The following is a 25,455-nucleotide window of genomic DNA, read 5'->3' as shown; positions in this document are numbered from 1 at the left end:
GCCACCCAGGCACCCCTGTTTAGCTCTTTTAAAACAAAGTGAGGACTCAAAGGCACTTTGGGTAATGGACACTTTGCCTGTCTAAGGGCAGGATAGTGTCTGCTTGCCTTTCTTCCTTCTTCTCCCTCCCTCCTTCCTTCCTTCCCTCCCTTCCTTCCTCTCTCTCCCTTCCTCCCTCCCTCCCTTCCTTCCTTCCTTCCTTCCTTCCTTCCTTCCTTCCTTCCTTCCTTTAGGGGGTGGGGGGGCCGAGGGGGAGAGAGAGACTCCTAAGCAGCCTCCATGCCCCCCGCACAGAGCCCACGAAGGGCTCCATCTCAGGACCCTGAGATTGTGCCACGAGCTGAAATCAAGAGTCAGATGTTTAATGGGCTGCACCACCCAGGCGCCCCTCTGTTTGCTTTTCAATAAACACTCCATGTACTTCCACATTCCATGCCATCGCATGCACCATTTCCCTTACTTAGGGTGTGCTCCCCTTTGCTTTTCTATCCACTGAACCCTTATTCATCTCTCAAGGCCCAGCGCCAGTGTCATCCTTTCTGGGAGAGCCCCCAGCGAAAGTACTCCCTCCATGCTAGAGCAGGGTGCTTAAGGGATTTGAAATTGTATGGTCTGTTTCTCTGGCAACCCTCTTGAGTAGGGCATCTCAGTGTCCTTAGCCTGGGGCCTGGACCAGTGTGGTTGAGGTAGGGCTCCCTCTGCTGTGGGGTACATCCAGTGGGAGTGTGACGTCCACAGAGGAATCTGTGTCCAGCTCCTCCAGGCCCCTGTGAAGGGGTTGGGGAGAGGGAGCCTCACTAATGTATTTCAACATACTAGTAAGTATTTAATATTAGGTAATAAGTACCTACTATGTGCCAGACATTGTCCTGGGGATGAATGAGAGCCAAGGTCTCAGACCTCATGAACCTCACAATCTGGGGGAGGAGCCAGACACCGAACAGATAATTAAGGGTCAAGAAGTGTGACAAAGGAGGGAGCATAGTGATCCCAGGGGTGACATCAGGGATGGCTTCCCAGAGGAGGTGACCCATGAACTAAAATGGAAGGGTGAGGGGAAGCTGGAGTCGAGGGATTTGCAGTGCTGGAGTTGGGCAAGGCTCCTACAAGGGGCTGGGGCCAGCTGGCTGGCTGGGTTCTGTGGGTATAGGAATAGTCATACCTCACTGTTCTGAACAGCCTGAGGGCAGGAGCTGGGTTGATGGTCCCCCCCCCACCCCCGCTCAGCATGGGGCCTGGTGCAGAGTAGCTTTGGGTAATAGGTGCGTGATCCGACATGGGCCCCAGAGCACGGGTATTTGCTGATCCTAGATGCTCAGAGTCGATGGCCTGAGATGCCACAGGCTGCTTTCATGGCACATAAGGATGGGCAGGTGAGGCCCAGAGGACAAAGTGTCTTGCTCAAGGTCATACAGCCAGCCAGCATCAGAGGTGGAATAGGAGCCCTCACCTGCCAGGCTGACCTCAGCTTCCCTACTCCTTTGTTCAGACTTCAAATGGAAAATCCCATACCAGAGAGGTGCCTCTACTAGGAGGAGATGAGCAGGAACTGAGGCCAAGAAGGCCTCCATCCCCTCCCTCACCTCCAACACCTTCAGGGGCTCATTCCAACTGCTGCTCCCTCCCTCCTCGTGGAGGCCTCAAATCCCCACCCATGGCACACAGCCCAGCTTTCTGGAAATCCCCTTCAGGCTAGGATGAGCCCTCCCCACCCCCCAATTCTGTCTCTCTCCTGCCCCCAAGCAGGGCTGCCAGCAAGGTTTGGTGAACTGGTGTGGCTAAATCCTGTGGCCAGAAAAATCTCCGCTCTTGTCGGAAGAGGGCAGAGGGAGTGCCTCCCCTTACCCAGCTGTCCCCGGAAATCCCCCTGTCCCCAACCTTCAAAGCTGTCTCAGCTGCTCCTGGGCTGTCACATGCTGATGGAAACTAATGAGAGGAGGCATTGTATATTGTTTGGGCCAAGGTGAAGGTGCTGGGGTGGGGAGAGCAGGAATCCACACCTTCACCTTCTGTCCGCATGTCTGCAGACCCTGCAGACCCCATGGCCACCTCCAGCCCCTTGGCCGACTTGGGGGAGAAGTAGGTGGCAGCAGCTTCCTGGGCAGGAGCGTGAAATCATTGTCCCACTCTCCTACTGTTACACTCCACTGTCTCTCTGGTTTTGTGTCTCCTGCCCTCGGGGGCTGGTTCATCAAAGGTTGTCAGCTCTACTCACAGGGTGCCCAGCCCTGTGATTGTCAGGGAGGGGGACGGAGACAGCTCAGCTTGCAGAGGGTTTAAGCCCCAAATCTTCTGGCAAAGTGCATAATTCCCAGGAGGCTGCTGCAGGTTGGGCCTCCTGTCTGCTTAGAACAGCCCTCTCCTCCAAGCTTCTGGCTGGGCCAGGTCTTCACCACCATCCAAGAAAGTCATGAGGCACTCAAGTCCAATGTTGTGGTTTCCAGGAGTTCTAGTCTTCCATACAAGCTCCCTTCTTCCCACGGTCCTACCTCGGGCTCTCTTATGCTCTTGGGGGGGCGGGCAGCACTCTTCCTCTAGGATCCTGAAGTCCACACAGCCTCTGTAGTGAAAGAACGTGAGAGAGACTGGGACTCTCCTGCCTGAGCCTCTTCACCTCTCCCAGAACGTAACCAATAGCCCCACTTTCTCTGCTTCCACCAGCTTCTATTCAACACCACAGCGTGCCTGCTGTGTGCCCCACACTGAGCTGTGCTTGGGCTTACTAAGAGGAGGGAGGCGATCACTGTTTTGAACTGGTTTTCTGGTTGGAAAGGGAGAGACCAAAAGGTACTGCTGTCTTGAGACAAGTGTTGGGATGGTGTTACACAGGGTGCTGGGGGGCCCTGGGCTGTGATCGGTTCTATCAGAGGGCGGCACTAGTGCCAGTGGGAGTACAGAGGGCTGAGCTGTGGGAGGAGGGGTGCAGGGAAGACTTCCTGGAGGAACGGACTGTTGAGCAGGGTATTGAGGAGGCAGAATCTTCCAGGCAAAGGTGGAGGAGGAAGAAGCATGTGGGAAGGCCTGGAGGTGTATAGTGGGAGGGTGGGGTGGTGGCAAGAAGCAGGGGTGTGGTGGGAGATGAGGTTGAACTGGGGGCAGGGCAGTTGCTGCAAGGCCTTTTGCAAAGGTCAAGGCACCTGCTACCCTCCAGACATCCCTTGAAGCTCTTTGCATACTTGCCCAACTCATGCCAAGAGATCTGGATGTTATCCTCGAGTGTGCTTTCTGCTCCTCCACACCGCCTTTCCCCTTTATGGCCCCCCTCTGTAAATTAAGGGAATTGGGCTAGCAGATACTGCGAGGTCTCGTCCAGCTTTGACGCTAGGATCCTCTACTTGGTGCAGAGCAGGTGCCTGGTACACACTGTTTGGTACATGGTTTATGTTTGACAAGTGTTTCCGGACCCGGACGATTGAATAAAATATATTCCCTCAGGGACTGCATTGTTGTTAACCTCAAACTTAGCAAGGCATGGGCCTCAGGGAGGGTGGGGACCAGCTTTGACTCCCCCATTTTGCAGGTAGGGATGGGGTGCCCTGGAGCCACTGGGCACAAGAGGCAGCACAGTGTAGTGGAGGGGCTGGCCCAGGTGGCAGAAAGGATGAACAATACGGGGTTTAGAACTGAGGGCTCTAGACTCCCAGCCCAGCCGTGTCTCGGCTACACCACCCTGCCCCTCGTTGGAGACAGGGCAGAGCAATGGTAAAGGAGAGTCACTTCCCAGGGTGCTGGGCTCTGGCTGGGCACAAGGGCACTTGTGAGGACACAGAGGTGAGGACAGCCTGGCAGCCTGGAAGGTTTCTGGAAGAGGTGAAGCCTGGCCTAGGTTTGAAAAACGAAAGACTTATACCGGGGGAGATGAGTGAGGGGCACACAGATGTGGGTGGCTTCACATACGTTTATCTATACACTCCATTACTTAACACTCGCAGACATAGTGTGACAGAGCCAGTCACAGTTACACAGGCAGATAGGCAAAAGCACACAGCCAGACATTTGAAAACACTCCCTGTGGATACAGGCACACAGTCACACACACAGATGATCACACAGAGAGATCCAAGCGTTCAGGGTCACAGATACATATACACAGGTATGCAACTACACAGCCACATTCAAGCACACAATTACCAAGGCCCAGTTACCGGCACAGGCACAGATAAACTGGAAGGGTAGTAGCATGGGCAGGGGGTATTGGAGTCAGCCTGGGTCTGAGTCCTAGTTCTGCAGCTTACTGCTCTTTGACTTTGGGCGAGTCAGCTGACTTCATGGAACCTCAATTTCCCCATCTGTAAAATGGGGATGATAAAAGTACCTCCCTTGTAGGATTGTTTTGTGGCATGAAAGTAGTCATCCCAACACCTGACACATAGCGCTATATAAAAGGGCGCTGTTATTTTGAACACGATTACCACAGAAGTACAGTCAGATCGATACATTTGTACACAACAGGCACAGAGACAGGAGATATACACAGACGCGTGACACTCACGGGGTGGGAGCTGGTGGGCCCTAGCAGCAGCGGGGCTCCGGATCCCGCCTGTCGGGGGCCCTGCTCCGACTTCTCCGGGCTCCATTGCAGTCCTCAGAGAGCCGGCCCCTGGGCTGGGAGAGCGGGCCACCCGCCTGCCCCACCTGGACACACCGGCCTTTTCCGAGCGCTCTGGGTGGAGCGGCTCAGCTGGTCTCCCAGGTCCTGGGAGGGGCGGAGCCTACGGGACGCGCGCCAGGCCCCGCCCCTCCGCCGTCCCCGCCCCCGGCCCGGCCATTGGCCGCAGAGCCCGGAGGCGTGGCTGAGCTGGGGCTGGGGGCGCCTGCGGTGGCCGCCCGCGCGTCTCTCTGCCTCCCTCCCGGGGCTGCGGGCCCGGCGGCCGGGCTGGTTGGGCTGCGCTAGGGTTTCCGCGCCGGCTCCCGCGCCCGCCATGGGCAACTCACACCACAAGAGGAAGGCCCCCAGCGGCCCCCGGGCCCGCAGCTTCTGGCGGTTCGGGCGGTCGGCGAAGCGGCCGGCAGGTAGGGGCCGGGGGTGGGGGCGGGGCAGGCGGGGAGGAGGGTCTCCCTGCCGCAGCCGCCGCCACCGCTGCTGCCCCCTCCCGGGGCTTGGTGGGTGTGAGTGTGGGGGGCCGGGAATCCCCCGCACAGACCCCACCCCTCACATGCGCAAAAAAGCACACGTACATACGAATACCCACGGGCGGGCACGCGTATATGTTCACAATTTTCACAGCCACACACAACACCCACTCAAATGCACGGACATGCAGGCAGAATCACATACACATTCACACCCACCGCATCGCTGTAAGGACGCACAGAACCCGAGACACAGGTACATATCCCTAGGTATACGGTTCATACTACCACGCGAATTATACCCCTCGCGCAGATTCACACAATCGCACACACACGCCAGTCATGTAGGTACAGTTGCCCAGCGGCTTAGGCACACACATGTACACACGGGTTCAGAACTGCACAGCCGACGGGACTCCCACACTCACGCTCAAAGGCAGACCCTAAGGCGCTTGTACACATACACACACTCAACACTTGTTAGCCCCCAACAGGCTGAAAGTTTGCAGGAGGGAGGGGAGACAAAGGTGCAGGGAGAAGCAAGAAAACAGGGGCTAGAGACTTCGGGCCGCCTCCATCTGGCGTGATCGGGAGTCGGACTGGTTCTCTGCGCTCCCTCCCCGCCCCCACCTGCATTGCCGCTGCCTCTCGTCCCCCTTCCCCCCACCCGCGGTCCCCGTGGTCGCTGCCGCATGTCCCCCCTTTCAGTGCAGCCACCGAGCTGGAACGCAGCCCTTCCCGGCGTGCTGCAGGATCCCTCCGCGGGTCACATTCCTGCCTCCAAATGGGGGGGTGGGTGGAGGGGGAGAATGGAGAAAAGGCCTCCAAGCCTAGCGCTGGGAAATAGGATTCCTGGTTTTCCCCAGCAGGTGCGACGGTTCAGGGTATCCCCCAGAGCCCCAAGGGGTGCTGGAGGAGGGGCTGTGGAGGATGGCTAGTTCCCTTACCTTGTGAATCCAGAGATGGGTTGGGGGCATGGGGATAGATCTACCCCTTACCCTGAGGAAGATAAGGGGTTCCCAACAGGCGGGTGTTCATTCTAGTCTTTGGGAGTGAAAGAATTCTGGAGAAAGTGGGGTGGGGTTGTTTTCTGCTGTGGTGAGGGAATCCACCCGTGTCTTCCTAGGGTGGCCCACATTCCTAGAGATTCTGAAATGAGCCCGATGATCTCATCCCTCCACACAGGGGGTGACAGGAAGAACCTGGGCTGGTAATTAGGGGGTCTGGGTTTTCTGTGTGGCTCTGGTATGGGCTCTGGTGACCTTGAGCAAATTGCTTTCACTTCTCTGGACCTCCTGGCTTCTACAGAGGGGCCTGTCAGTGGATTTAGGGGGGCGTAGCTTAGGTGGCTTCTGGGATCCTTACAGTTCTGTCTAGCCATGATGTGGATAAAGAGACTGAGGTCTGGAGAAGGTGGGCTTGTGCAAGGTCATTTGCCAGTAGCGGTTTGAAGAATAATCATCATAATCAAAGTAATAGCAGGAAAGGGTTAATTAAGTTCTGGTAGGCTCTCTGAGGGTTCCTCAGAAGGTGGATTGATGAGAGACTCCAGGACCTTCCAGTAGTCTCCCTGTCCTGGCAATCCTGAAATCCTGGATGTGTCCACCTGTCTCTTCTTGGATTCGGCACCGAGGGGTGGGGCTGGGGTTCTGCCCGCTCTCCTGTGGTCACTCTAATCTGATGGTTTCCTGAGAACCAACTGTGGGTCCGGACTTGTGACCATTTGTGGTGGGAGAGAGAGAGATGAAGAGGCCTGTGTTTACAGTCCTTCCCACTAGCCCTTGTGCTCTTAGTACCTGCTGAACTCAGGGACTAACCAGGCTTTAAGGTGGTCCTAAAAAACCAGAAAGCAATGTCAAGGCAACATAGAAGTAAGTGTGGGGGCTGGGAAATATCAAAAGGCTTTTGGGTTGGGGTCAGTTCTAGAAGACTGGGGAGATGGTCTTAATGTGGTCTGTGAAGTAACTACAGGGTTGGAATGAGTCCTGAATTATCAATTAAATGAGATGACCAGGATGCCCTTCAGCTCTGGGGAATTGGTATTGGTCATGAGCAAAGGCATAGAGTTGAACCTGAGAGTGGAGGCTGGAGAGAAATGTAGTTGAGGCGCCTTCCTTTTCTTGGGAAGAGAAGGAGTTCCATTGTGAGTGCAAACTTCCATCCCTTTGGTCTTACTTGTGCCTAGGATTCCTAAGGCTTCCCCAGCCTGGGCCTCTGCTGTTGCATGCCCAGGTATGGGACTGGGGTTTGAGTACTTATCCATTTGATTCATCTGTGAGAAGATGAGGGAAAGAATGCAAGGCCAGCAGAGAGGGCTGGAGTCTATAGGCCATCGGGAGCCAGTGAAGGTGTTTGAGCAAGGGAGGGGCCTATGAAAGTGGTGTGTTGGGAAGATGGTGCCAGAGCGGGGGCAGGTGCAGGCAGGACAGGTTGGGGGTGGAGTGGTGAGAGTGGAAGCTCCAGAGAGCAGTCTGGAGGCTATTGCAGTAATCCAGGGGAGAGGTGGTGGGGTGAGGGCTGGGGACAGGGTGGGGGCTGTGAGAGTGGAGAGGAGTGGCAGCTGGAGAGACACTGCGGAGGAGGTGGCAAAAGTGATAGGACCTGGGATTAATCAGGAATAAGGCCCAGAGAGGGCTATAAAGGCTCTGTGCTTGAGGCTGCTTGGTTGGGGGACGGTGACAGGGATAATAACTCAGAGCTAAAAATAAGGGCCCAGTCTGAACCCTTTACGTTGGTTAATCCATTCATCCCCCAAGAGTCTTCCAAGCTAGAAGCCATTATGGTCCCCATTTTACAGATGAGGAACCTGGAGGCTAGAGAAGTGAAGTCACTTGCCCAAGGCCACTCAGCCAGGAGGTAGCTGAACCGAGATTCAAACCAAGCCTGTCAGATTCTGAAGCCTGTGCCCTTAATCAGTTTAGCAATAGATGGGTTTCTTATGATTGAGGGGCCTGCAGATCCTCTGGGCAGAGAAAGCCTGAGGTCCAGGGTTTTGGACTCCTTAGGGAGCACAAGTGAAGGAAGTGCTGTGGGAGAGGGGCAGGGGTTGAGGATGACGCATTGAGGTCCCCCCCCCCCCAAGGGCTTGGAGAGGGAGCAGGTGGGAAATGAGAGGAGAACTGAGATTTAAGGACCACTTGGTCCATTGGATCAGTGCCCTTGGATGAAAGGGAAGGGTAAGGGGGGACAGGGAGAGGCCTTCTCAGTGCAGGAAAGATCCTGTAACCTGCTGGGATTGTTTGGCCTTGGACCTCAGGAATCTAACTTCACCCTCCCCTCCCCAGGTCCCCAGGTCCTGGGCAGTTTGGGGCATTGGTGGAAGATGTGAATTGGGAGCCCAGGGAACATCCCCCAGCATACCACCCTCTTTTTCCCGACATTGTTCTATGAGGTTTATACACATGCCCCCCCGTCCCCCGCCGCCCTTACCCCTGTGGTCCCCCTTGCAGATGAGGCGATTGAGGGACTCGACTGAGTCACTGGTGGAGTCAGACCACCTGGATTCTTTTCTTCCCTCCCCCCTGCCTCTGTACCTGGAGTGCCAGGGGCCTTTGGAAGGTCCCAAAGCTAGGAAAAATCCTGCTTCTCTTACCCCTCCATCCCCCCACCCCAGCGTCTCCCTTTCTCCTCCACTTTCCTAGAGGAGACTTGTGACCAACTATATGTCTGGACTTGATTGTGGAAACCCTGGGCTTCCAGACAAGGGGCTGGCCCAGCCCTTTCTGGTCTGAGGGATCTGAGATAAGGTGAACTTCCTTGCTGCCCCAGGCCCTGACCCAAAGTGGGGGACCACTACCCTCCTAGGGACAGAGCCCTGTATGCTGAGGGACCTTTAGAGATCAGCTCTCCAACCCTCCCATCTCACTGACACTGAGGCTCAGGAAAGGGCACTGAGGCTCGGGAAAGGGTACGGCCTGGCTCCGCATCGTGCTGCAGCTGAGGGGCAGGGAGATCTCAAATCTGACTCCCAGGGGTCTCTGGTCTGGCCCTGCAATTCCTTTCCTTCTGGAACAGAAGGGTTACACCTGGGTCACTGACGAGCTGATAGGGAGCTCTTGTTAAGTGTCCCTTATCAGAGCTTATCTTAATAATGGTCCTTAATGCCACTTGGGATTTGAAGAGAGCTCCGGAAGCAGGTGCAGTGGAGGCCTCTGGAGGCATGGGCAGCCCGTCGGAGCTGGGCTCACACACCTTGACTGTGCCAGTCAGTGGCTGTGTGACCCTAGGTTAGTCATTCACCCTGACTGAGTGCCTCTGGATGGCGAGGGGGATTTCGTGATAACCACGTATGTCTCAGTTAGTTGGTCCTCGATAACTGTGAGTTTGTTATCGAGTCGTGAGTGGAAAGGCAGAGGGGCCTGAGCGCAACCTTCACCCATCCCTCCACCCTGGGGAGGCGGAGGCTCCCTCTGAGCGCAACACTTTGCGTTTGCCCTTGGTTGTGTGCCTTTGGCTTTCCCAGGCACCCGGTGAGGTGGGTGTGAGTCTTGCCGCTGAGACCCAAAGAGGCTGATTCATTTGTGCAAGACCTCTCTCATCCAGACCTCCTGACTCCCAGGCCTTTTCTCTCTCCACTTCATTGTGGCTGCCTCTCAAGCCATCTGTAAAATAGGGATAATCGTGCCTTGAAAGAACAAAGGAAAGGGCTCTTGGAAATTCAGACTCGCACCCTGGCCGAAAGAGATTATGTCATTGTCAGGAGCAGATACTGACCCGGAAACTCGTTATGACATTTATTAATATTATTGTAGCTAATTCCTCCCCACACTGCTGCTGGTTCCCCCAGGCGCCCGAGGCGTGGGATCCTCCTCTCCTTGTCAGGGCCACTCCCTGCCCCCCCATATTTACCTTAGAACCGGCCTGTCAGCTCTGCAGCTCTGCTGTAGGGCGGGGCTTCCCACTGAGGGAAGAAGGAGGGGTATTTCCCTTCTGTAGAGGTGGGGTGTAGAGGTCCCCCTCTTTGGGCAGGAACTCGGGTTGCAGCCCTCCTGATCCCGTAACTTCCTCAGACTTAGGACCATAAAAGCATTGGAGTGAGACCCAAGTTCGACTGTAGGCGCAGCCACTTCCTGTTTTGGTGACCTTGAGCAAGTCACTTTCCCTGGAGCCTCCTTGTACTCATTAAAAAGGAAAGTCATACATGGCTTTCAGGTTTCTTGTTGGATGTTCTGGGAGACTAAAGAGAAAGAAACCTTCACCTGAATGTTTTTGTGATGTTCATGTCCCTTTGTCTTGTCTGTAAGAGAATAAAGTCTCCATGTGTTCTGGGTCCGCTCCTATTGGAAGGCCCTAGTTCGTTCACTAGAGCAGAGGGTTTGAGACTTAGTATCTCTGAACACTCTGAATCCTGGCTCCCAGGCTGGCCTGCTATCCACTGTGGTGGTGGGGGAGCGGGGTCAGGCCCAGGTCCAGGCCCAGGCCCCAGGCCCGCAGGGTTCCAGCTCCTGAGCAAGGCCACCTGGGCTGCTGTGCCCTCCCCCCTCATTCCTCTCCCCTGAGTCAGGCCCGCCTGGCTGTGGGCGCGCCACCACCCCCGCCCCTTGCTCTGGAATGGGGCAGGTTGAGGCCTCACCCCATGGAGGATGTTGCCAAGACAGTGTGTACGCATGCGCACAAATGTGCGCTTGGCCTTGGGGGTTAGGGGCTCCCTCCACCTTTCCTCCCTGTCCCTGGGGCTCAGGAAAGCCCCAGAGTGGTGGGTGCATGCACCTGCCTTTGTGTACACACAGCCACCTGGCTGGGCCCTGTGTGAGTCTGCAGTCCGCTCGTGTGTGAGGAGGACCTGGGTTTGGGTGGCCTGGGTATGCTTTGTGGATGTGGTCCTGAGAGCCCGCACCTGTGGGTGGGTGGTGGGGCGTGGGACATTTTGGAGGTCCCTGCGCCCAGAACCTCTGCTGGTGGAGTAGATCCGAGTTCCCGAACTTGGCCCGTGTGCTTCCTGGTGTGCCCTTCATGTGAGGGGCGTGGCCAAGAGCAAGGTGTCTTCTCTGATCCTGGAAGCTTCCTTCCTCAGGCAGGTGGGGGAGGAGGGGAGGCGGAGGCTGGTGGTGAGCTTCAGCCCTAGGCTCTACCTCTGGACTGTGCCAGGGCAGAAGGTCCTGGAACAAGGACTCTAAGTGTGGCCTTGGGCAAGGTCCTTCCACTCTCTCAGCCCGTTTCTTTGTGAGGAGCCCACCTGCCGCCCGAGATTCAGGTTGCTGAGCCCCTCCCTAAGCAAGTTGCAGGTGTGCGGACCTGAGCCTTGGGTGGCTCTGAGACACCTCAAGGTCTGTCTGGCTAAGCTCTGTGTGTGTGGGGTTGGGGGGCTGTTGCTGGAGCAACCAGATGTTATCAAGTGTGAGAACCTTGGATCCTCTGGGAATTTGCAGCTGTGACCCTGACTGCCAGCTGGGGACCTAGGACCTTGAGCTGCTGTTCCCGTACGCCCTGAGTGGAGCTCAGCCCTGAGTTCCCCTGGTTAGGGGGAAACTGAGGATGACTGTGCCCTGCGTGGTTAAAGGCGTCAGTTTTGGAGCCAGCCAGAGCTTGGGAAGTCACCAAGCTCTCCAAGCCGCACCAGTCCGGGATCAGTAAATGGGAGAGTATGTTCGAGAACCTGCCTCGAATGGCTGTTGTAAGATCTCTGAGGGCAGAGACTGTTTGCCTTCCCCCAGCCTCTGGCATTAATCACCCTGCAAGTGGGGCTACTGCTCTTTGTGTCTGAGCAGGACTAATAAGGGGTGGATGGGTCTGGCCTAAGAGAGGATCTAGGGGAGGATGTGGCCAAGAAATCTCCAATTTGTGGGGATGATAGGGTCCCCCTTCAGAGGGGAGATCAGGTTTGTAGCTGGATCAGAAGACAACATAGTTTTTGGGTTCAAGTTATCCTCAGGGCAAATGCCACCTTGCCCTTCCCAGCTTGCCCTTTCTGGCCTCCATTTCCTCATCTGTCAAATGGGGATAAAAGTGCCTACTTCTTAGGATTGTTGTTTGGATTTCAATGATTTGTGGCCTTACAGACTATCCAGCTGCACAGAAGTTTGTTCTCCAGAGAGCGAGGGCTCAGCCTCTGCTTGAGTGGTCTCTGAGGGGTGGGGCAGCAAATGGGGAAGGGGCAGCAGAGGGGTCTTGTTTGCGGCGGGGGAGCCACTGTGAATTCTTCGCCACTCAGGGAGAAAGGTGCTGTGAGAGCGTAGTGTCCTGAGGTGAGTTTGGGGACAGCGCTTTACAGACTGTCTCTCCCACAGCCTCAGCTCCTCTTTCTGGAGTTGCCCAAGGGGATCTCAGCTCTGTCATTACCCAGAGTAACCTTCCACGCTGACCTCCGGGGCCCCACCATTCTGTCCCTTGCTCACTGTATTTCCGCCCCTCTGGCCCCTGTTTTCTGTTCTGAGACACCTCCCCCCACCCCACTGCTGCCTCGAGGCCTTTCCACTTGCTGCTGTCTCTTTCCAGAAGGTTCTGTGCCCAGCACTTGCCCTGGCTGGGTCCTTCGCCTTCTGCAGGCCTTGGTTCCAATGGCCTCTCCTTAGACTTTCCTTCGTGTGCCCTAGAGGCACCCCCTTCCCTATCATAGCTCCTCAGTCTTAACTAATCTAAAATTGTGCTTTTGGTCTACTTCACTGATGTATTTGTCAAATGTTTATCGAACACAGAATGACAGGCCCTGAGGTAGGTGTTCAGGTGAACAAGATAAAGTTCTCCATTCGCTATAGCCCCCATACTAACTTAATAAATACTTGCTGATTGAATGAATGGGTGCAACAGTCTTATAAGGAGTTCGTTGGTTTTGTTTCCATATGAAGTCATGACTTGTGTGTGATGGAGCCGAATTTGAACTTGGAGCTGACTTCCCTCCAGTTACCTCCTCCCACCCCTCATTTTTACTGCCCTTACCTATGACCGGGTTGTTTCTGTTTCGTTTTGTTTTGTTTTGGCTAATTCTGTTCTCTCTCTGCCTGGTGATCCAACAGTCACCAAGTCACAGAGTGGGACCAGTGGGAAGGATCCTGGGCTGGAGGAAGTGGAGGAATACCATGAAGCCTGCTGTGTGACCTTGGAGAATTCACAGTGCTTCTCTGGGCTGCTTCCCACATGACCAAAGTGGGAAGAAAGTCCTTTGGAAGGCATGGGTCTGAACATACACACGAGGAGTTGTTCCCACCAAGCCACGGTGTTTCTGCTCTGGACATCTCCCTGGCCTCCCCGTGTCCCTGTGTCCTGGGCTGGCTCCCACCCCTCCAGGGGGCTTTGCCAAAGGACTTGCCATCACAGGCAGTTCTGGGCTTCTGCCAGGCTGTTCCACCTCTGAGTTTCTTCCCCAGGGAATGACCCTCACCAGCCAAGAGGTCTTGGGATTGGGCATCATGCCAAGTGTAGTCTAGTGGTTCTTCCACTAGCCATCTGGCCTTTGGGACCCCTGCCATGGCTTTGGCTCCTGACTGTTTAGAAAAGAGCTTGGAGATGGCCTGCCCCCAGGGACTGAGTAGTTTCAGCCCTGCTAGTCATACTCTCCACCAGAGCCAAGCATCCGCAGACTCTGGGCCTCAGTTTCCCCGTCAGAAACTGGGATGGTACCTGCTTCTGCGCTCCGCTTGAGGGGCGGGGTCGGTGGGTGGGCGGGGTCGGTGGCGCAGGTGGGCGGAGGACCAGGAGAGCAGCCCCTCCCCCTCCCCTGCCTGGAGTCGGCTCTGCGGCTGGGCGGGCGACTCGCACTGCTTGGTGCTGGGTTATGGTGAAGGCGGTGCCTGGTGTTCTGGAGAGGTCGGAATAGGGGACGGCCCTAGTGGCGCCCGCAGTCATGGTGGTGTTCCTGGGCCGCCGCCTCCCGGTGCTCCTCGGGCTCTTTAAGAAGAAGGGTGAGTGGGTGTGGCTGGGGAGGGGGAGAGGAGGGACCCCGACACCTCCATTCACCAGACCTTTCTGTAAAAAGGGGGATCAAGGCCGGGGAAGGGTAATGGGTGGGGGATGGGGAGCAGTAATGAGGCCAGACTGCCCTGCCCTCCTATGTGCCTTTGTCCAGCGGCTTTTCCGCTGCCTTTGTCTGGTCCCTGTTTGCTTGGGTTTGGGAAGATGGATCCAGGTGTCTCTGACCTTGAAGCCTGCAGCCCTTGGGCGAGACTGCTTCCTCCAGGGGTACCCCCACTGTAGTGGGTGCATCCTAATGTTTCAGTTCTGAGAGGCAGAGCACCCCCTTTGACCCCAGGTCAGTCAGATGTGTGGGAGGATGGGATGTGGGAAGCAGAGTAGAGAGGAAAGTAGTGCCGCTGGAATTTGGGGCATGATCTTCAAAATGCTGTTTAGAGGCGGAGGGCTGCGTGGTGGAGAAGTTTTGGGAGGGGGGGTATCTTCCTGCTTTCTGCTTCTAGGAACTGGGCTTTCAGGCCTGGATAAGACACGGGGACCAGAGTTTATTGGACCTTTGCGGGGAGGTCAGAGGGACCTCACTCAAGTGTGATTCAGGAGTCCCCCCTGGGAATCTGGAGCTTAGTCCTGGCACTGACCCTAATTTGCTGGATGACTTTAGGCAAGGCCTTTCCTTTTCAGTCCTGTTTCCCCAACTTGTAAAACTCAGGGATTAGGCGAGACTCAGTGGGTTGGGTTGTCGGGAGACCTAGGAGTGCTGACCTTGGAGGGTGCCCCACAGGTTCCCTGGGCAGGAGCTGGCTGTTGAAGAATGGGCTGAGTGGGTAGGAATGGGCTGAGCAGGTAGGAACGGGCAGGTGTCCGGGCAGGTGTCCGAGCTGGTGTCCGAGCTGAAGACCCTGATCGTGGGGTGTGGCCCTTTAAAGGGGTTGTTTTGTTCCTGCCCCTCTACAAGGTGCTGCCAAGGTCACATGATCCTCCCCATGCTTTTGCTTATGTTGTGGGTTCCATTTAAAGGGGGGCTGGGGCTGCAGAGTGCTGACACAGCCCCTCATTCCCAGGATTAGATGACCAGCTTCCCCATGGGCGGGGCCTGTAATAGGATCCTTTGTAATGGATCCCTGGCTCCTCAGCACCAGGGGCGGGGCCTCCAGGAGGGGGGTAATGCCTGGGGCTGTTCTCCCAAGAGAGCCTGGGGCTGCCTTGTCTGGGGGCTCAGGGCCCCTGGGGCCGCCTTCTCCCCTCCCCGTCCTTCCACTAAGGAACAGCCACATGGGTGAGTAGGGGACACAGAGGCCATGTCCCTGGCTTGTCCCTCCTCCCAGGACTTCCTGGGAATTCTGGTTAGGTTAGGACTGCTGTTAGCCCACAGCCCTTCCTAGTGTCCCACGGAGTCTTGGACCTGGGCCAGTGGTGTGTTTTAAAGGGGTGGTTGGTTTTCCGTAAAGTGGAGCTTGGGCTGTGGAGACAACAGAAAATGTATTCGCTGTGGGCTGTGCATATATCGGGGTGCTTTGTGCCGGGCCCTGAGTGATGTGTGGATACAGTTGTGTGTATATTTGGGTACTGTTTGTATGTGTGCAGAATGGGGACTGTGGCTGTTGTGTGTATATGTGGAGGCCCCGTGTTTGATACTGGTTTCCGATGTGTTTATACTTGGGTGCTGTTTGTTAGTGTACATCCTGAAGCCTGTGGTAATTCTGTGCTTGTATGGTGGGCTTGTGTGCCCCGGGCCCTCAGACACAAGCACACTTGGGAAGAGTTTGTATATGAACATGGGGGCTGTGTGTATTGCGTGTATAGCTCAGAAGTGTGAGTTGTGGTACAACTGGGGAAGTAGGCACTGTGGGTACTTCTGGGGGCTGTGTGTGGTCTTGGGACTATGGGTGCTGTTGTGGGGCCCGTACATTCCCAGGACCCAGTCGCTCTCAAGCCTCACTTCTCTTCCTCCTCCATCCCACTAGGCTCTGCCAAGGCGGAGAGTGACAAACGTTTAAGTGGCGGGCCTGGCCAGGGGCCGGGCTCTGTAGTGGAGGAGCACCAGGACAATGTCTTCTTCCCCAGCGGGCGGCCGCCTCACCTAGAAGAGCTGCACACACAGGCCCAGGAGGGGCTCCGTTCTCTGCAGCAGCAAGGTAACCTTTCCCCTCCACAACCACTCTTGGCTCCCAAGGTCGGGGGCCTAGCCCAACACACCTCTCTGGTGTCTTCCAGAAAAACAGAAACTGAATAAGGGCGGCTGGGACCATGGAGACACCCAGAGCATCCAGGTGAGCCTGGCCCCCAGCTCAGTCCTGACTCTGCTCTTCCCTCCCTGCTTCATCTCTGGCAAGTCTGGCTTTGAGCGCTTCTGGATCTCAGTTTCCTTGTATTGTGAAGGGGTAGACTAGGTGACCCCTAAGGGCTAGTCCAGCTGGTGTCTGCTTAGTGCTGGGTGAAGCCAGGGAAAATCAGAGTTCAGAGCTCCAAAGGGGAGCCCTGAAGAGGCAACAGCAGGAGACCCACATAGGCTTCTGGGGTGGTCTGAGGCCAGGGCCTCATCTCCTTCTTCCCCCAACAGTCTTCCCGGATGGGGCCGGACGAAGATAGCATCTCCTTCTGCAGCCAGACCACATCCTACACGGCTGAGAGCTCCACGGCAGAGGACGCTCTCTCCATCCGCTCGGAGATGATCCAGCGCAAAGGTGTCTGCCCGCCAGTCAGGATTCCCGGATGGGGCCGAGGGGTGTTGGGCGCTGTCTGGGATCCCGGCCCCTGTAGCTTTCCCCTTCTGCCTCCTACTCTAGCACCCCTCAAGGCTCTGTGAGTCAGTGAACTCAGGAAACACAATATCCTGTGTTTCTTGGAGACTCACGACATACACAGACTGCAAAGCAGGACAGTCAGGAGTCAGGAAACCTGGGTTTGAGCCGGTGTTGCTTCTTCCCAGCTGGGTGACCTTGGGCCAACTGTCTACCACTCCGATCTTCATTTGATGTTCTATAAAACGAGGATCAGAGTACTTCCGTTGTCGGAGTGAATGCCAAGTGTTTAGCATGCTGACTAACACATAATAATCGTTCACTAAATGGAAATTATCCTCGGCCTCGAAAGCCTTCCAGAAGTCGTATAGAGAAGAAGTGTGTAGCTTTGTTTAACCTCGCTTTGCCCACGCCTACTTGATTATGGAAATCTGTTTTTGCAGAGCTCTTACTTCTTATTCTGCGAAAGCAGGCGCTCTGCAGAATGTGCCCTGAGACCTGCTCTAACGGTTTCTCTCCCCTGGACTGGCCCCTAGGCTCTACCTTCCGACCCCATGACTCATTTTCCAAATCCTCTGGGAAGTCAGGGCGGCGGCGCCGCGAGAGGCGGAGCACGGTGCTGGGACTGCCGCAGCACGTGCAGAAGGAACTTGGTGAGCCCCCAAGCAGGAGGGCGGCGGTGGGGATGGGGGGGGCTCCGGCGGTACCCTCTGCTGACTCCCATGTCCTCCCTGTCCCTCGTAGGCCTGCGGCATGAACGTGAGGCACCAGGTACCCCTCGGCCTCCTGGTCCTCGGGATGCGGTGCGCATCCCCACAGTGGACGGCCGCCCCGCGGGCCTGGCCTCGGGGACTGGGGCCCGGGTGTCTCTGCAGGCGCTGGAGGCACAGGCCGAGGCTGGCGCCGAGGCGGAGGCCATGCTGCAGCGCCACATTGACCGCATCTACCGGGATGACACCCTTGTTGGGCGGTCCACGGGGCCCCGGCCCCCACCGGTGACCCGGCCCATGTCCCTAGCGGTGCCCGGACTGACTGGAGGGGCAGGGCCACCGGAGCCCCTGAGCCCAGCCATGTCCATCTCGCCCCAGGCCACCTACTTGTCGAAACTGATTCCACACGCTGTCCTGCCACCCACCGTGGATGTAGTGGCCTTGGGCCGTTGCAGCCTGCGTACGCTGAGCCGCTGCAGCCTGCTGTCCGCCAGCCCGGCCTCCGTGCGCTCGCTGGGCCGCTTCTCCTCTGCCTCCAGTCCACCGCCCCGCAGCCGCCACCCGTCCTCCTCCAGTGACACCTGGAGCCACTCTCAGTCCTCCGAGACCATCGTGTCTGATGGCTCCACCCTGTCCTCGAAGGGTGGCTCTGAGGGCCGGCCGGAGGGCTCTGTGGCTAGCAGTGGTGTGGTGCCCCCTCCCCAGGGGGGCAGTGGGCGGGGCTCTCCCAGCGGGGGCAGCACAGCCGAGGCCTCGGACACCGCCAGCATTCGCAGCAGTGGGCAGTTGTCCGGTCGGAGTGTGTCCCTACGTAAGCTGAAGCGGCCCCCCCCACCTCCCCGCCGGACTTACTCGCTCCACCAGCGGGGCTCGGCAGCCCCTGATGGGCCCTTGGGGTTGCCGCCCAAGCCTGAGCGGAAGCAGCAGCAGCCGCAGCTGCCCCGGCCGCCCACCACTGGTGGGTCAGAAGTGCTGGGGGCAGCCCCCTGTCCCTCCAACTCAGCAGGCGTCTGGGTGCCCGGCTTGTCTCCGGGCGGCTCCCGGCGTCCCCCGTGCTCTCCAGAACGGACGCTCTCACCCTCCAGTGGGTACTCGAGCCAAAGTGGTACCCCTACCCTCCCTCCCAAGGGTCTCGCAGGGGCCCCTGCTTCCCCGGGCAAGGCCCAACCCCCTAAACCAGAGCGTGTCACTTCCCTTCGGTCTCCTGGGGCCTCTGTCTCCTCCTCTCTGACGTCCCTATGTTCCTCGTCCTCTGACCCGGCCCCCTCAGACCGTTCTGGTACACAGGTGTCGACCATCCTGGGGGATAGGTTTGCCATACCTCCTCACCCCAAGGTGCCTGCCCCCTTCTCCCCACCCCCTTCCAAGTCCAAGAGTCCTAACCTAGCGGCCCCTGCTCCAGTTACTCCTGCTGTGGTCCCTGGGCCCGTGTCTGCCACTGACGTGGGTCCCGAGCCTCTGCCGGTGCCACAGACATCCCTGATGCCATCACAGGAGTCTCCCGTTGCCTCCAAAGACAAGTCACCCCCACCGTCCCCGCCCCCATCCTACCATCCTCCCCCCCCACCCACTAAGAAGCCAGAGGTGGTCGAGGCCCTGTCTGCCCCAGAGATTGCAGAGGAGCCCCTCCAAGACCCTAGCTGGCCCCCACCCCCGCCTCCTGCACCTGAGGAGCAAGACCTGTCCATGGCGGACTTCCCCCCGCCTGAGGAGGCCTTCTTCCCTGTGGCTGGCCCTGAGCCAGCAGGCACTTCAGGCCCTGCAGAGCCCTTCGGATCCCCGGCTGCTTCGTCCTTCTCGGTTACTGTCTCTTCCCAGAGCCAGCTCCTCGGTTCCCCAGAGCCACCACCTCCAGCTCCGCCAGCACCCCCGCCTCCTGGTTCTGTCCCAGGGCTTGTGGCCAAAGTCCCTCGGAAGGAACCAGCGGGCTGCAGCAAAGGCAGTGCAGCTCCCCGGGAGGATGCCGGTGCGCCCCTGGTCACCCCCTCGCTCCTGCAGATGGTGCGGTTGCGCTCTGTGGGTGCTCCTGTGGGAGCAGCAACCCCGGCAGCTGGGCCTTCTGCCCCCCAGAAGCCGCTACGAAGGGCCCTGTCGGGGCGGGCCAGCCCAGCGCCTGCCCCCTCCTCAGGGCTCCATGCTGCTGTCCGACTCAAGGCCTCCAGTCTGGCAGCCAGCGGGGACCCTGGGAGTGCCCAGCCGAATGGACCACCTGAGGCGGAGCCACGGTCTCCCCAGTCCCCTGCCTCTATGGCCAGCTTCATCTTCTCCAAGGGCACCAAGAAGCTGCAGCTGGAGCGGCCGGTGTCCCCCGAGGCCCAGGCTGACCTCCAGCGGAACCTGGTGGCTGAACTTCGGAACATCTCAGAGCAGCGGTCACCCCAAGCCCCAAAGAAGCCACCTAAAGCTCCCCCACCTGTGGCCCGCAAGCCCTCTGTGGGGGTCCCACCATCCACCTCCCCTACCTTTGCTCGGGCTGAGTCTCTTCCTGGCCCTCCCACCAATGGGATCCTTCATGCTGAGGACAGGACTAAGGGGGAGCTGGCGGAGAATGGAAGTGTCGTGCAGCTGGTGGGGTCCGAGGAGCAGAAGCTGGCCCCGCCTGGCTCAGGTACAGTGGACTCCTGTGTGTGTGCGTGTGTGTGAGGGTCCCCATCACTGGTGATGGCAAAGAGGTGCCTCAAGTCCACTAGGGATTTGTCACTGGATTTTTCAGATTTTTCTGGTCTCAGGCTGCCTGGGAATGTAGGCTGTCACCCCTGATCAATGGAGGGGGAGAGGAGGTGCCGTGGGCCATCCGCAGCCGAGCTGGGAGGCCTCTGGCTGAGTGTCCCTTCCTTTTCTTGCCGCAGACCCACAGAAAGAGCTGGTCTGACCACCAGGCACCTCGCTGGCACTGCTGACCCATCCCAGGAATACAATCTCAGGGACCTGAGCAGCTCCAAGGACAAGAAGATACGGCAGACACTTAACCTAGTAGAGAGGATGCCTGCAGCCTTAACCTTCACAGCCTTTGATATTTATGCAAGCCTGGTGTTGATCCCGTCCTCCAAGTCATCTGGCTCATGCCTTTTCCCCGTGAATGGATTCCCTTCTGGCCGCTGCTGCTTGTCTTGGCCTTAGCCTCATCTTGAAGGAGGTAGCTGGTGGGAGCGAGTGGCTGCGCCCCCTGCTGGCCATGAGGCCACACAGTTGGGAGCAGAGCACCTCACTTGAGTTTCTTTCCCTTTTCCCCCCCATGTCCAAATCATGCACATACTGTAGTCCAGAATCAAAGCACTTTTGAAAAGCAGCTGCATGTCCATCTTCCAGGGCCCACGAAGCCGCATTCCAAGGGCCTGTTTACATGGCAGCAGCATCAGTCCCTGGTAGCCCACCCATAGCCGGGACCAATCTGTCCCCTCCCTCCGATCCAGTGTGCCCATTTCTTAGTTCTTGGAGGTGGGCGAGTCATCGTATCCCCACAGGCTTCTCCAGGCTGGAGGCAGGAGTGGGGCTGTGGAATTCCAAAGCACAAAAGGTGCAGCAGGGGTTAGCCCTCCTGTGCCTCAACTTACCACCAACCACCCTCCTTGCCTTCCAGTTCTGCCAGGTGCTTCATGCAGGGGACAAGAAGTGGGAGACTGCCAGGGCCCGAATGGGGGTGGGGGAGAAGAGCCAGCAGGGAGGTCCACAGGCCCTCTGTCTTCAGAGAGTGGGAGAACAGAATCAGAAGACATCTTGGGCATTTGGTAATGCCAAGCATTTGCCCCTTGTTTCACGCAGTCAGGTTGGGGTGGGCAGGCACAACACTTCCGAGGCAATGTGGCAAAGCTGTGTCCTTTCCAGCTGGGCAGGAAGTCCTGAGGAGGTGGGTGGAGGGGTGTGGCCCGGGGGGAGCACTTGTTTGAGCCCAGACTTGGTCCTACAGATGACATTCTGGGACCTTTCTGTTTACTCGGCACATGTTCTCTCTAGCTGCCTTTCAACACAGGTGGTTTCCCTGGGGGGAGCTGACGCTGAATGACAAGGCTGGGAAGCCAAAGGTGCATTCTATTTCAGACTCTTCCCTAGTCAATGAAGGGGAGGGGGTTCAGTGCTCCTAGGGAGCAGGCTGGGGGATTGCCCCCTAGCCGTCAGCCTCTGCTACTGATCTCTCCTCTAGGAATTTTAATGAGCTATTTCCAGCCTGTGCCACCTCTCTAGGTAAGCTGGTTTCCCTGCTGGCCCTGGCGCCTCCCTCCATAGTAGTGTGGCGCTCCCCCCCCCGGGGCCACCCTTCTGTCCTGATCCTCTTTCCTCAACAGTGACTTGGGCTTGAGCCTGGTAAGAAACCTCACTTTTAGCTGCTGCTCTGGAGACTGAACCCCTCCAAAATGAGCTGGGAGCATAGGGGGTGCGGTACTAGAGCCCAGGTTCCTCTGGCTCTCCCTCATTGCTGTTGTCTCTCTGTAGCTGTCAACCAAGGTTGTTCCCTCCCCTTGGGTGAGGGAGAGCAGCTGCTGGGTACCTGTTGCATCTGCCCACTGAGCTGGGGAACGAGGATAGTCAGTATGCACTGCTCCGCTCAGAGTTCCTGACCCAACCCCCTGGGAACCAAGACCAGGCCAAAGCCTCCATGAGAGCAGGCCCTGGCAGCAGCTCTGGAGCTGCTGGAGGTGGGAGGGAGCCCAGCTTCTGTGTTTTCTTGACCCGCCCCCACCTTCCCTCTCAATGTTACTTGAGCTCCTTATCCTCAGCTAGAATCTTCTGAGCTTGTTTCCCCACTGGGTGGGACAGAGTACAAAGGAGAAGGGAGGATCTAGAAGAGGCAACCCTTCTTTGCCCTCTGGGGTAAATGAGCTTGACCTAGTGCAAATGGAGAGACCAAAAGCCTCTGATTTTTAATTTCCATAAAATGTTAGAGAGAGAAGTATATATATATTTCTTTAAATTTTTGAGTCTTTGATATGTCTATACCAACAATCCATTCCCTCTCCCCTGAAGCCTGAGTGAGACACATGAAAAAGCTCTGTGTGTGTTTCATTCGAAGGTGTTAATTAAATGATTAAAACTTGGCTGTGGTTTGCTGCTTCTTAAGAGGGGAGGGACACGGGTTGGAGTGGGGGTCTGGGCCATTATTAGGAGAGAAAACGTGCTTTCTGCCTCCTCTAAGCACTGGACCCCACAGTGGGCCTCTTCTGCTTTTTTTTGCTTGACTCTTAAGCAGGCTCCGCACCCAGGGCGGAACCTGATGGCTTGATCTCACAACCCTGAGTTCCTGACCTGAGCGGAAATCAAGTCTGGTGCTCAATCGACAGAGCCACCCAGACACCCCCGACCTCTTCTGGTTTTATCGCCAAAGGAAAAGTCAAAGTGTCTATGATCCACCCAGTTCACACATCCCCCGCCCCCTGCAAGCCCCATCCCCTATTACAGGGTCAAAAGTCCAAGATACAAGGGCCTAGCCTGGGTGAGTGGCCTAGCAGCTGCTCCAAACTTGTGTTCCTACAGCCGGGCTTGCAGACAGGCCCCATCCAGACACTCTTGTTCGGACTGTTTATTTGAATTCATGACAATGACAGTGATTCTTATCCTGATGCCTTATGACGTAGCCCTCCCTCTCTGAAGAAAGATTCAGGCTGTGCCATCTACCTTACTTCTGATATAAACACACAGCTGGTTTAGGGAATGTCTCAACCCAGCAGGATCAAGGGAAAGAAATGGCAGCAGAGCCCCACAGGCCGGGCCTCAGGGTTGCCAGGCACTGGGGAAGGCTGCCCACTGCTTGGTAGACCGCTAGGTTCTCTGTTTTCCCCTCCCTTTCCTTTTCGAATCCCACAATTTCCTGTTGGGGAAAGGCTGTAATTAGCCCAGTTCAGGCACCAGATCCCAGACAGAGGCACAGCTGCTGGGAGAACTCTAGGAAAACACGGGAACCAATATTTTTCCAATTAGAAGGACTGTGGCATAAACCTTTTGTATGAGTTCTATTGAAACCAGATTTCTCCAGTCAGCTGCCAAGGGAAGAAGGTAGAGCGGGGACCCCCCATGGCCACCCCGCCCACATTACCACCCTGGAGCTCAGCGGCAGTCGGGACAGGATGGTTCTGGATTCTGGGGAGGCTGAGCTCCGGCTTACTGAGTTCCACCCCTGGTAAAGTCCCCAACTTCCTGCTTTGGTGTCCTGGGAGATGGGTAAATGGGTGAAGGGCAGAGCAAACTGAGACAGCAGATGACTTGGGGAGATGGGAGAAGGGAGCAGGACGCTGGGGTAGCTAGCTGATGTTCCCCCCTTTCAGCGATTTACAGGAGATGCACCCCAGCTTGGTCATGAAGTTGGTTTGCTTCCACTGTGCGATGCAGTCCTCAGAGGTTTTAAAGTCGGCCTGCACAGAGTAAACAGAAGCCGTGAATGGGGTGGTGAGGCGAGGCATGGACAGCCCTTCCCCAGGGTCTCCTGTGCCTCTCTCTCCACTACCAGCAAGCCTGCCCACCTGAGGCATTTAGTTCAGGAAAACGGTCACGAGTAAGTGCAAAGAACTATGTACCAAGACATCAGTGTTCCAATAGTGAAAACCTGAGAACAACTTCCATGTCTAATAAGGTTAAATAATTTTGTCACATTATGACAATTACAATTCACTACGGCACAATCAGATCACCGCTCAGTATTTAAGAAGACAGGGAAGTTTTTCTGGTATCCAGTTAAAGAGAAAAATAAACATATGGTGGGACTCAAACTGTAAATATATTACCTCCCTGCACTGAAGGGGTCCACAAAGAAATAATCACTAATGCTATTTCCCAGGAACGGTGGCAGGACTATGGATATTTTGTGTCCTTCATGTTCCCTATACTTTGGATGGTTCTACATCTACATCTATTTTATAGCCTGGAAAAGTAAGTGATCCAAAAAAGCAGCCTGGGAAAGTCAGAGAGGAGGGAGTGGGTAAAACCACATGCCTGCCACGCGCAGGGCGAAGCAACAGGTAGAAAGCACTCTAAATGCCCCCCAGACATACCCTGGCTGAGCCAGGAAAGGCGGGATTACTAGGGAAGGTCACACGTGTCGTGTTAGCTCCACGAGGAGAGGAAACAGTGGCTGCCTGGTTCATGATGTGGCCCGGAGCTCCTAGAATAGGGGCTGACATACTATCAGGGGCTCAGGAGTTGCTGAAGGAAGGAATGCATTCAGGGGTCACGGGGACACGCTGTGTTAGAGTCCATGCCCCAGAGGGCAGAGAGAGAATGAGTGCTCCAAGACGAGGGTGCGGGGGGGGGGGATCCTGGTTCCATGGCTTCTGGGGACCCTGTGTGGCCTTGGCAGGTAACCCACCAGATAAAACAGGGATAACCCTGTGCTCTGGACTGCAGATCAGAAGAGGACATGTCTGAGTCCCCCACACAGTGCCTCGAGGAGTCTGTCGGTGCTCAGTCCCTGTGAGGGTTCCCCTGCTCTGCAGGTGCCTGCCCCCTCCCCTCCCCCAAAGGTCTGGTCAGAGGAAGGGAGTGGCACAGAGGCAGGAAGTGTAGGGGAAGGGCCGAGGTGGACTCTGGGGAGTCTGGGGACCCAGTCCAGGCGGCCCAGGCAAGAGAGCGGGCATGGCCAGCTACCGACCTGCAACTTCTCAAAGACTTTCTTCTTGGGCTTGAGCTCTTCATCTGGCTGGCCCTTCTCATAGCCCTTCACGAACACTCGCTCACCGGGAGCAGAGCCTGCAGGAGGGTCCAGAGGCTCCACCTGGCGGGTCACCCCCTCTCTGAGAAGACACACAGGATGAGGGAGGAGTGAGGCTGTGGCCTGCCTGCAGCTGATGTGGAGGCCAGGGCCTTAGGGCTTCTATGGAGGGGCCCTCAGAGTGGAATTACCGGGATGGGCTGACCTGGGCTACCCTGAAATGCTCTGTCGGGAGAGACTAAAATCTGGGCTTTTGGGGGAGGGAGTAGGACATAACAGACAGCAAGGCCCGATTGGCCAGTCGGAATCAGGTAGGACTCCCGGCTCCGACTCTTACTGGGAGAGAGACTCCGGCACGTGCCTACTGCTCCGAGCCTTCGGATTTCTGTCTTAATAAAACTGACTTTAGGTAAAGCGCGTTATTCGCAGTTACGTGTCCAGGAACTCACTC

At 56.8% G+C, this 25,455-nt stretch overlaps 2 protein-coding genes across 3 annotated transcripts in view; one reads left to right on the top strand and one right to left on the bottom strand.

The window, feature by feature from the left end:
* NHSL3 (NHS like 3) overlaps positions 1–22,401 on the top strand; it is a 49,632-nt gene extending 27,231 nt beyond the window's left edge. For both annotated transcript variants that reach the window (XM_080802970.1, XM_080802969.1), the window contains exons 2-7: positions 15,882–16,052; positions 16,132–16,187; positions 16,478–16,601; positions 17,195–17,311; positions 17,403–19,976; positions 20,218–22,401. In XM_080802970.1, the coding sequence (XP_080659096.1) occupies positions 15,882–16,052; positions 16,132–16,187; positions 16,478–16,601; positions 17,195–17,311; positions 17,403–19,976; positions 20,218–20,240 (3,065 nt within the window). In that variant the 3' untranslated portion in view covers positions 20,241–22,401. The remainder of the gene's footprint in view (positions 1–15,881; positions 16,053–16,131; positions 16,188–16,477; positions 16,602–17,194; positions 17,312–17,402; positions 19,977–20,217) is intronic.
* An 895-nt stretch (positions 22,402–23,296) lies between these two features.
* YARS1 (tyrosyl-tRNA synthetase 1) overlaps positions 23,297–25,455 on the bottom strand; it is a 35,056-nt gene continuing 32,897 nt past the window's right edge. Inside the window, exons 12-13 of the mRNA XM_080802971.1 lie at positions 24,945–25,086; positions 23,297–23,712 (exon numbers count right to left, since the gene is read on the bottom strand). Coding sequence (XP_080659097.1) covers positions 23,602–23,712; positions 24,945–25,086 — 253 coding nt within the window. The 3' untranslated portion in view covers positions 23,297–23,601. The remainder of the gene's footprint in view (positions 23,713–24,944; positions 25,087–25,455) is intronic.

The sequence above is a fragment of the Martes martes genome (assembly GCF_963455335.1).
Source record: "Martes martes genome assembly, chromosome: 4".
NCBI lineage: Eukaryota > Metazoa > Chordata > Mammalia > Carnivora > Mustelidae > Martes > Martes martes.
Note: the sequence above shows the minus strand (reverse complement) of the source record. Positions and strands in the feature narration are given on the sequence as shown.